The sequence below is a fragment of the Asterias amurensis genome, chromosome 17 (genome assembly GCF_032118995.1).
Source record: "Asterias amurensis chromosome 17, ASM3211899v1".
Classification (NCBI taxonomy): Eukaryota; Metazoa; Echinodermata; class Asteroidea; order Forcipulatida; family Asteriidae; genus Asterias; species Asterias amurensis.
Genome location: NC_092664.1, coordinates 13,211,224 through 13,223,189, shown reverse-complemented (window position 1 = coordinate 13,223,189; position 11,966 = coordinate 13,211,224). Strand labels below are relative to the sequence as shown.

Below are 11,966 nucleotides of genomic sequence, written 5' to 3'. Positions count from 1 at the left end.
TTCTGGGTGTGTGTGAGTAGACAGCAACTAGTAAACAGACTCTAATTTGAATCATTCTTAATCATAATTAAGACATTTATCAAGTGCAAAAAAAAAAACATCAAGCGGTGATCAAGGTAAGTAATTAAAAATGGCGTGTCATAAGGATTCAATTTGGTCATGAAACTATCAACAGTCCCACATGTCTTCACTGCGTTGGGAAGTTTGTTCCACATGCCAGGAGCTGCGGGGGCAATTGCTTTGCTCAATCACACCGTGATTTTTTTGATTAAGGGACAACAAGTGATACATTAGATAAGATCACTAAAGGCAGAGGAAACAATAAATGTGCTGTGTCTGTATTTAACACACTTATTTTATTTAGCATGTATTCGAAAACAAAAAAAACATCTGTTAATGTTTAAAGTTTGAAATAAACATGTGAGAGAGAACAGTTAATTTTTTATGACTAAAATAAGATCACACAAAATAAACAAATTAAGATTAAAGGAGCACGTTGCCTTGGATCGGATGAGTTGGCCTACACAAAGCGTTTGTAACCGTTTGGTTATAAAATGCATATGGTTGGAAAGATGTTTTAAAAGTAGAATACAATGATCCACACAAATTCGCCTCGAAATTGCATGGTTTTCCTTTTACTTTACGAACTAACGTGGTCGGCCATTTATGGGAGTAAAACAATTTGACTCCCATAAATGGCCGACCATGTTAGTCGACGAGGTAAAAGGTAAACCACCCACATTTGCGGCATGTTATTGTGGATCATTGTATTCTACTTATACAACATCTTTCTAACCATATGCATTTTATAACAAACGCTTTTCAAAGACCAACTCGACTGATCCAAGGCAACGTGTTCCTTTAAGGCAGCAATGCAATTACAACTTTGGTTCATGAACTACAAGTACCAAAAAAAGGACTTGTTCTCGTGATATCACACTCAAAAAACAATTTGCAAAAAGCATTTCAGAAATGAATATGAATACATGGTGTGTCATGGTTAGAACCTATTGTTTGTAAACCCAAACAAAAAATGGGGATATGTTTGGCTTGGACCAGGGGCCAAATTCATAGAGCAGACATGAGCAGAATACCAGTCACTATGATGCGTGTGACATGGTATTTTTGCTGGTAACCCTGTTCTGGTAAGCGCAATTTTTTAGTGCTTAGCTACATTTTGTGCTTAAGCAGCTCTATGAAATTGAGCTGTGATTGACTCAGTGCGATATTACCAGACACACTTGAGACCAACTCAAGACCAGGGCCTAACTTTATAGCTCTGCTTACCGCTGAATTCCACGCTTACGATCACCATTCTTTGCTTACATGGCAAGCTTCACATTTATGTGCTAGTTGTGTAAGCAGAGAATGCCTAGTAGTGTGGAGTACGCAAGCGCACAAGCAAAAATTCCCAGCTAACCCGCGAAATGCACTTGACTACAGCGCGGAATTTCCTGCTTTTGTAAGCGCTGATTCTTTGCTTAGGGTAAGCGCATAAAATTGGACCCAGGTCCGTGGTAGGGATGTGAAATGCAAATTTATCATGTTTTAGTCATGCTGCATTTTGCACAGAATTTCTTAAATTATTAAACCACAAGCTTCCTTGTCTACATTCAAATTTTCTACTTTAATCAAACCAATTAAAAACCTGGGTGCTTAATCAACCTTGACTCTAGCCCCCAGCCTAAACCGCCAATTGGACGCAATGTAGTGATAGATAACGGCTTGAATGGAGGCTATGCTGGGGCAGGAGACTAAAGGTGTAAAAGACCCCTTATGTTACAATGTAAAAGACCCCTTATGTTACAATATTTTTGGTACAATGATACATGTTAAAGGTAAGGTACTAAATGTCAATGTTTTGAAAAATTAATAAAGTTAATAAATCTTGCAAAAGTGCGCTCAATAAGCAATCTCTGTGGTCTAGTTGGTAAGACACTGCTTTAGAGTTGCAAAGGCACGACCTTTCGAATCCCACCTGAAAAATATGGCTGTGATTTGTCCATAGAGCTCGGGAAAGTACTGAGTATACTTACGAGTATACATCGGTGTATATGGGTAAAGCCAAATGAATAATCTTCATCCCGATAGGTTTTCATCTAGTGCTAAATGCTTACTTTTCTAACAATATTTCAAGATGCACATTTAAAATTATTTGTTAACCCTTATATGAAATGTTTACTAAGCCCTCAATGTGGACGATATAAGTTATCAAGGGGCGAGTGGATTACAGAAAAAAATTGCGCTTCTGGGTTTCATATCCAACGACTACCATTCATAACACTTGAGCATCATGCTTTACTTAAATTGCTTCTGTTCACCTAGGGTACATGTATAAATGGGTACCTGAGAGGGTAGAGGTTGAAAAAAAAAACGTGGAGTGCAAAAGCAGCCAGGGGTTGTATACTCCCCAGGAAGCTGAGAAAGATTACATGAATATAATTATTGACCCCTCATGTAAAGCGCCTTGTAATGCACTACAACATTTTGTCCATTCCTGTTAGTGAATGAAACCTCCTCATTCGTTAGAAAGCAGACATGCAACTTGTTATAAGCAAAAAGAAAAAGAGCCCAACTCGAACAAAAATATATGATATTTTTCAGTTTTCTATAGAACGAAGACACAAAAAAAACACTTGAATTAGGAGGAACTCAACTTATCCACTGAGAAGTTCAATGCTAGACACTACCAGACTCTGAGTAGTTGTGAACAAGATATTGCGAAGTTCAACAGTTATTTTAACATTTTCAACGACTAGTTATTTATAGTATACCTGTACCTTACCTTTAACCAATAAACATATATATTTAAATAATAAAAAAATAATAAAAAATAAACAAAGCCTGCATTGATACAAGCATTTATAAGCACACTCTTCAACATGTTTTATATTAACATATTTGGTATATTTTCAGTAAACCAATTAACTAATTTTGCACCTGTGAAGTTAAACATATAATTTAATGTTTCGTCCCTCACTTTAAAGGAACATTACAGAATTGGTTTTTGCTTAAAAACGAAAAAAGTGGTGGGCAGTGTAAGCTTTTATACAACCCACCAAAATATATAAACTGACAAACCTTTAGGAGATTGAGATCAATTGGCCATCTGGGTCACGCAAAAATAGTAAAAAAAACCTATAACACAGTTTGCATGACATTGCTTAAAAATAAATAAAATAAAAGGCTCACTGAGCGATAAACTCCAAGTAGGAAATTTGTTTTATTTATTTCTTACCAAATATGACATTTCAGACAGAAATATTTCAAGGGATGTTTTCTACTATTGAAATCAGTTGATTGTGTAAGTTTTTGTAAATCTGTGACTTTCTTTATTTGTTTTATTAAATACCAATTCTGTAATATTCCTGTCAGTACTTGTAAATAAGTAGTTCACTGATAACCAACATGTGGTCATTGGACATAAGACATGCTTAACATCCTTCTATGAAAAAACCCACAACATTTTGGTGCAGGTGTTTTTGTTTCTTCTTCTTCATTTTTTGTTCTATTTGATAATTTGGGGTTGAACAAAGAAAATGTAACAAATTGTTCAACCCAATATTATGTTTAAAAAAAATAACCCAGTCAGTTTCCCTTCTGGTTTACTAATTGAAAAGCTTACGTTGTATCCCTCAAAACCTTTCTTTGAAATCCTCATCTGAATCTGTCGATTTTAAGGACCTTTAAACAACGACTTTACAGGGAAAAAAAAGTTCTTCAAAAAAATTCACCCTCTGTCTCGCCCACCATATTTCTGGGTTCTTTCTTTCGCTTTAAGAACCCCAACACAATGTACAATAACTTGAATAAAGACAGGAAATTCTGCCTTTATCCTTTTTATAAGTTGAATGACATAACTTTATATATACAATCCAGAAATTAACCAAACAATTTAGTTCTAACTTCAGTTACATTGGCATATCTAGCATAAGCGGTTGCAGAGTCTAGACTAGCCTCCTGTCAAGGTACTCTCCATAAGGTTTGTCGTGATTAGAAGGGGCAGTTTGCTCTGCGGTGTATGTTGTCATGCACGACTCGCGTACGCAACGCCTATATCTTTGTGTGGGTTAAACAGCGCCCTCTCTTGATATTTTGCTCTGCGCAATAAACCTTATTTCCTGGATTGTACCCAACAGGAACAAGGCCACCCCCTACGCAAAGATTCAAGAAGACTGGTGCAAGCACTGGAGTCGGCTGCCGCAAGAATAGTTCTCTTTCTATATCCACAACAGGCACTGGTTTCACAGACAAATTGATTTTATTGGATACAATGTTTTCATTGGATTATTGTGCAGTGACGTATCTGTATCTGTGTTGTGATTCATCCGAGGTGATGTTTGTCAGCTGCAACTTCAGTCGTCTGCTCGAGCATGCATAAAAATGTGTACATGTACATTTGTTCTACCTAAACATGTACAGAGGATTTGACTGTGAATCTCCAAGTGAAATGAGTGCAAGGTCAAAGGTGCATTTGGAAGGGGATTGATGTAGGCTCAGGGCAGGTGTCCGGCGTCATGCATGAGCCTCGAAGTGTGACATAAGATGTTCAGACTACGCTGTCGCTCGCACCAGTATTTTTACATGTTAGCGATGGCGGCACTGTTTGTGGTGAATACCATCAGAGAGAAATGCAAACGTCTTGAGAGAAGGCTATATCATCTAGACCTTAGCAACAAACTTACTGGCACTGTGAATAATAGGCCGTGTCCGAAACGGCGACTTCGGCTACAGCTACGGCTAGATCGGGCGAGTCTGCCTATTCTTCAACACTGGCAGACATGCTGATCTAGCCATAAATGTAGCCAAAGTCGCCAGTCAAACTCGGCTTTACACTTCATTTCATTTGAGTGTTTTCACTTTGTCCTTTCTGTGTACAAACTTATTTCTTAACTGTATATTAAAATGAATTTTAATAAAATTCAGATAGCAGCGAGTATATGTCTTTTTACGTTTCCTCTTAAATAATTTGTTATTTTACAACAATTCTTAAGATTAAATACTATATCTATAGACAACGACAGTCGCATGTAGGTTGTTCAGAAATGTCCAGAACTTCCTTAAGAATTGCCAAACTTCACTTTAAAGTGAAAGTAAAAGTCATGAACTAATATTTTGAATGTTTCAAATGTTGATATAATAATTCAACAACAACAAAAGTTCTGTTAAATAAAAAAATTGCAAAAACCTTTTTGCATAAAGTGCTAATAATATTAGCAATATCTGGACGTATAGTGATGATAATAAAGAAATGAATTGTCTCTTTAGAGTTAAAAGTAAAGAGTTTTCAAGTAAAAAACACATGTTGATTGTAGTGGTACAAACAACTTCTTACTTTTTTAAATGAAATGTTTAATTCAACTCTAATCCTGGTTAACATGCTAATAGTGTCCCATTATCAACAACTGTACAATAATCATCTAATTATTATTCACACAAACTTATTTTGGCACACTAAGTTCACAATCTTATTTACATATTTATAAATAACCTCATTCAAAAAATAAACTGGTCATCGTTTGCATTTCTCATTTCTTAAAAAACCGCCTCTAAACATTTTTGGAGATGCAACTACAATAGACCCTTAAGCTGTAGCCATCTTTGTTAGTACCCAGTGTTCAGTGCTGATATTGAATACTGTTATACCAGTAGGAAGCAGACTATTTTGTTTCCTCAATCTCAGGGGTGCGATTCGGCAGCAGTAAGTAACAAATAACTGTTTTGGTTTAATTGGCTATTGATTAATCACTGGGCCAATGAATGAAACAGCTATTGGTAAGGGCCACAAAAACAAAACCTTGAGGCCTACCCGTACTGCCGCTGGTAGTTACATGTACGGCTAGATCACTACTTCACATGCATTGAGGCATAGGCTACCCAACGCACTTAGCAACAGACAGTCACTAATAGACCTTATGCCGTGTCCAAAATGACGACTCCGGCTACAGCTACAGCTAGATCAGCACGTCTGCCTATTCTTCAACACTTGCAGACGTGCTGATCTAGCTGTAGATGTAGTCGAAGTTGCCGTTTTTCAGACACAGCTTTATGCACTAATGTTATTTGTATTAACGTGCCCTCTGCTTAAAGCCAAAAGGAGGTTCCTTATTGGCTCATCTTGTGCTGGGATGGTTATTAATTATTGGTTATTGGTTATAAAATTTTGTTTTGTACAAATAATTATCCGGCAATTTTATCCCACTACACCATGAAGTTAAAATCACCACAAATTAAGATTCAAATGTGCTCTAGGAAGATGTTATTTGCCAATGGGGCATCATTATTTTCAAAGAACAGCTAATAATGGAAATATTATTTTTCCACCTTGTCTTAGGTCTTATAAGACAATAATATTTCCCTTTAAAGGCAAAATTTCAGAAAAAATTTCAATCAGAAAAGTTCAGCTTTTGCCTTAAAAGCTTAATGATATTTTGAACAAAATGTACATTGAAAACTCTAGTCATAAACATGAAATAATGGAGAAAATTACAAAATGCTAAAAGAGAAGAAAATACTACTGGCAAAGAGTTTTCAAATGGAATTTGATTTCACAGGTCTCTTAGTTGAAGGGAGTGAATTTTTCTCAGTGCAATTTTTTGAGTCAACCTGTAACATATAATCTTCATAAAATCTTCACTCAAAACTCATTTGTTCAATAATCACTTTTCTGTTTGAATTACGTTTTTTTTTTCTCTTTAATGCGCAATGAGTGTCATGCTTTACGGCGCTTTACAAGTATTCATTATTATTATTATTGTTGTTGTTATTATTTGAATAATAACGCCAACTAAGAAACCTCTTATACCTCATCCTTACTTACTACTGTCGAATCCTAACTCCTTGAGAGAAGTCTAACTCACCCCTGCACTCACTCACAATGACTGAGACAGACTGTTCCGATTAGACTTGGCCTCAACTGTTTCTACACCGGACTCGGCGTCCTTGCTAAGAGGAGATACAAATGGAGGCTTGAGCGGAGACTGTTTCCGCGGAGTTAAGAAAGGAGACGGCGGTGGAGTCTCTCCGTCCAGGTAACCAGGAAATTTCCGTGGCGATATACACGGTGACAATGGCGGGGTACCAGGAGGAGTACTGTTGCTGCGAGAACGAGAAAACATCTCGGAGAATCTCAAGGGAGCATCTAAAAACGAAGAGGGAAGAATTAGCAAAAGAAAATGGGGAAAAAATTTCACAAAGAGTGAAAAGGTTGTAATGGCTGAGTGGTTTAGCGCATCAAATTTAAGTTCTAGTGGTTAAGTCATTGGAGTGCAGGCTCAAATCCCGGTCACGACACTTGTGTCTATCCTTGAGCAAGATGCTTTACTAATTTTGCTTCTCTTTACCCCGTGGTAGAATTTGGTACTTGCAAGGGTACAGGTTGATATTGTGTTTGAAAAAGCCTTCGAAGCGCCACGACGGCCCGCTATTATTAAGACTTCAAATTGATCTGAAGACAAAATCAATCTTAATAGACCCTTCCCATGAAATATGTAAATTGCACATAGCACGTGCGCACTAACATTTTGGTTGGCAAAATGAGGGAATATCGCGCTGTTTTGTACACGGCTAATGGCTGCGTGACGCAGGCGCGATCGCGCGTCTGCTTAGTGCACAACTCTATGGCGTTTGCCAACCAACAGAGTCTCAGGGCTGTATGCTTCGTTTTTGAAAGGGCAAGGGCACCAAGGCATTTTCTCTTTGGCAAAGGGCACCTTATGAGGAAATTGTAAATTTCTACTGCAGCATTTCAAGGGCACCAAGGCAATGGCAAGGGGCAACGGAGGCAATCGCCTTCATTGCCTCCGTGAAGTATCAGGCCTGGGGTCTGTGCGCATGCGTGAAGGTAATTAGCATATTTCATGGGAAGGGTCCATTACTAAGCAAAGGGTGATGTCAATACAAATGGTAAAGAATCTTGTTGGTGAAACAGAAACCTTCGCAATTCCACAAAGACCTGAGATTGACACTACTACATTGATTTGGTTTGATAAGAAACATTCATGCTAATACAGTGATAATAAAGTGAACACTACACACTAAAAACTGACATCACCATGTAGTGATTTTTGTTGAGGGGGAAAATGAGCATCGGGCGTCAAATATCAAGGGTCAAAGACATGTTATTGTACACAAATTGGTTCAAATTTCACATTAAGGGTTTTTACATGTATGTACCACTGTTCTTTTACTTGCTGGCTTTGCGTTAAAGGCACTGGACACTTTGAGTAATTACTCGAAATAATTGTTAGCATCAAAACTTACTTGGAAACAAGCAATAGAGAGCTATAATCTAGATGTTAAATTTGCATCAGGGATAAAGAATATAAATTTAGGTTTTTTTACCCATACCCAGTGTGTTAGCACTGTATACTCAGTACTTTTCCGAGTCCTGTGAAAAAATATCACAGGCATGTTACTCGGGTGGGATTTGAACCCACGACTCTTGCAATTCTAGAGCAGTGTCTTACCAACTAGACTACCGAGGTTGCCCGGCAGCTAGAGGCAGTTCGAATCCTATGTTTTGGCAGCGGGTACCGCAGCGATATAATAGATGTTAAATTTGCATTTGGATAAAGAATACTAATTTAGGTTTTTTTACCCATACACCGATGTGTGTTAGCACTGTATACTCATAATAGAGAGCTGTTGATAGTATAAAACACTGTGAGAAATGACTCCTCTGAAGTAACGTAGAGACCAGAAGTAATTCACATTGATTACGATTGATGTTAAAATGGTGTCAGAAGTTGGATGAAGAGTGAGCGTGTTAGCAAACAGACAGTGACTGACCATTCATGCATTTCCTAAACCTACTAGAGCCAAATATGGTCAGCCTGGCATGCGGTTGTCATCCCACTACAGTGAGGTTCTATAAAGCCACAACAGTAAGGGCTTACCATCAAAGGATCCAATTTCTGGTACGTAAAAGTCTGCGCATGTTTTCCACGAATTCCATACAAAAAAAGTCCAAAATGTCTTACTTGTGATAAACTTGGCCAGTGAGGGTGACGTAGGAACTTCTGCAGGGGGTGAGAGAGGGGGAGAGAGGGGAGGTGATTGGGATCCACTACTGGCCTGCTGCTGCTTGGCTTGGCGGGCATGTTGCTTCTGGTTGAGACGTCGAAGGCTATCTGGGGCAACAAAGCAACCACCTGGAATTGTCGACATAATTTTCTCTTCAGGAGTTCTGGACTGACTTGAGGAGGGCTTCTATTGGAAGCGACTTGTGATAAAGGGAAGCCTGTATTAAAAGACACAAAGGTTGAGAAGGTTGAGAAGGTTATTAGAAAAAGAGAATTGCTGTCCTGTTGCCGAAATTGTTCAAATTGTTGAGGACTGGAAAACACCTACATTTGTAAGTCACATAAACAAAAACAACAACCATTTGTCCATTTAGTTGTTTATAAAACATCGTGCTGCCACGACCCAGCAATTGCGCACAGCCACTGGCAGTAAACAGCACTTACGCATGCAGGCTAAAATGGAACGGTATATAAACGCGTATCGAATATGATGTTACCATTCAAATACCTGTCCCACAACATGGCGTCTGTAAGCGTTGTGTGTGATGGTGCATGCTTTTGCCATAGAAATCAAACCGGGAATGCTGCGTGCTGCATCGGTGTACCCGTTTAGAAGTGCAAACGGCCTGCCCTACATTATGGCCACTTTCATAGCAACAAAAGGTTTTTTTTTTTTTTCGATATTAATAATAAGCTAGCATTTATATAGCGCCTTTTCATAGGTTACCAAGCGCTTGGATATGTCCAACACAGATCAAAAGTCAAAATCAAAGACAAAACAAGTGAGTCTTTAGCAATTTCTTGAATGAATCAACTGAGCTTGCTTTTCTGCAGCTATCAGGAAGTGAGTTCCACAGAGCTGGGCCTGCATTTGAGAAGGCTCGGTCTCATGCACTAGTTCTTGTCCTATGCTCAGTGAGAAGGTTGCGTGAGGAAGAATGCAGCATGCGTGATGGTTGATGTTGCTGAAGCCTTTCACAGATGTTTACTGGGTGTTTCAGAATGTGTGCCTTGAAGATATGTAGACAGATTTTGAAGACAACGCTTATTAACAGGTAACCAGTGGAGTTTCTTCAAGAGAGGGGTAGCACTATCACAACGACGCTTCATGAAAACAATACGTGCAGCCTTATTCTGTAATTTCTGTAGGTGGGTCAGAGAGCGTTTGGATATGCCATAAAAAAGGGAATTATAGTAATCCAATCTTGATAAAACTAGGGCTCGCACAACGGTCTTTTATGTGTACACTCACCATTCCGTGGTCATGGTTGACTTGATAAAAACCCAACAAGAAAAATATAAAGAGCTCTTGCAGTGTGTAAAAAAGTTGTAGCAAACTTTCAAAACAACTTTATTAACAGCTGCTAAACAACTCCAAAAACTCAACACTCTGTAAGATGTTCCAAACACACTGTACTAATCAAGCAGTTCTTATATCAATTAATGAAGGACAGTACACCATAAACTTGTTAATAATTAACAAAATGGTGATGAATATTGCCATATTTCTAATTACAGTCCACATGTATCTGTGGTTTACAGATAAGACTAAGGGGAAGGACCTGATAACATTAGGCTTACATTTTAGTATCAAAAACTGTTCCAAGTACAAGGTGCACTTGTTCAGGGTGAACAGTCTGGGCCCAATTTCATAGTGCTGCTAAGTTAACAAATTTGCTTAGCGTGAAATTTCTCCCTTGATGAAAACAGGAATGCCAACAAAATTTCCACTTGATTTTCAGGACAAGCAAACAACAGCTGAATACCAGTAAGAAGCAACATGCAACAAATTTAAATTTGGATGATAATCCTGTTTTTACTCAAGGAAGAAATTTCATGCTAAGCAAATTTTTGTGCTGAGCAGCTCTATGAAATCGGGCCCTGGGCCCTATTTCATAAAGCTGTTATAAGCCGAATAAACTGCTTGACAAACTTCTTTGCTAAGCAAAAAATTTAGCGGCGGCTCAATGCTGCAGGCTTTGCCTGGTCGTGGTTTTCCGGTTGGTTTTTTATTTCATTCCCATTGTTGTTGTTTTTTCTTGTCATTCTCTGAGTGCTTTGCAACTTTAGGAAAAGGCGCTATAAATGGTGTTATTATTATTATTTACAAAGAAACCTTAATGTAACTTTGAAACCTAATGAAACCCAGTTTCTGCTAAGTGATACTATTCTATGCTTAGCAAATTTTTGAAATTGGGCCCTGGTAATTTCTCAACACGCTTTACCATGAAATTTGGAAAGCAAAAATTTAGTGGGGCACCAGCCACAACACAGCAAACTTAATGTAATTTTGGCTGGTAACCTGTTTCTGCTTAGCAATACTATTCTATGCTAAGTAACTTTTCACCACGCTTGACCATGGGATTGGGTGTCATTAAACCTTGGCATAATATTATTTGTTTACTTAGATCTGTACGTATGTATGTAATCAAATGTGCAAACAAATTGGAGGACATGCAATTCACACCCATGTTAAAGTCACCTGGAAATAGATTTTTTTCAAACATAAGAGTATATGCTTATGAACAATAAAACAATTTTTTTAGTAATTGTTTGTCACAATTTATATGTTTAAAAAACATATAAAGTTGTTTGGGGGGCTGACTCCGCCTACCCCTTTTGTGACGTCAATCGAGGCAGACTTTGCCTGCAATGCGTATAGTAAATACACGTGCAAAGTACATGTACGTCCAAGTCGTGAGTTGGTACATGTCAAAAAGTGTTTTTCTGCATTCAGCAGCAATACACCTGGTCGGCAAAAAAGATTTTTTTTTTTTGAAACGTACAAACTCACGATTTGGTCCGTACATGTACTTTGTAATTTTGTTTACTCTACGCATTACAGGCAAAGTCTGCCTCGATTGACGCCACGAACAGCGCCCTCTCGGGTCGGGGTCTACTCTTAAATTTGTAAATAACATAAGAACTGATTTTTTAAAACCT

At 38.0% G+C, this 11,966-nt stretch overlaps 1 protein-coding gene across 3 annotated transcripts in view; it reads right to left on the bottom strand.

The window, feature by feature from the left end:
* Positions 1-328: 328 nt before the first annotated feature.
* The window catches only part of LOC139949880 (uncharacterized), a 45,623-nt gene continuing 33,985 nt past the window's right edge, over positions 329-11,966 (bottom strand). The window contains exons 1-3 of one of the 3 annotated variants that reach the window (XM_071948441.1): positions 10,276-10,397; positions 8,898-9,241; positions 329-7,141 (exon numbers count right to left, since the gene is read on the bottom strand). In XM_071948441.1, coding sequence (XP_071804542.1) covers positions 6,873-7,141; positions 8,898-9,168 — 540 coding nt within the window. In that variant the 5' untranslated portion in view covers positions 9,169-9,241; positions 10,276-10,397 and the 3' untranslated portion in view covers positions 329-6,872. Of the gene's footprint in view, positions 7,142-8,897; positions 9,242-10,275; positions 10,398-11,966 lie in introns of those variants that run through there. The other 2 variants (XM_071948440.1, XM_071948442.1) reach the window with 2 other exon arrangements.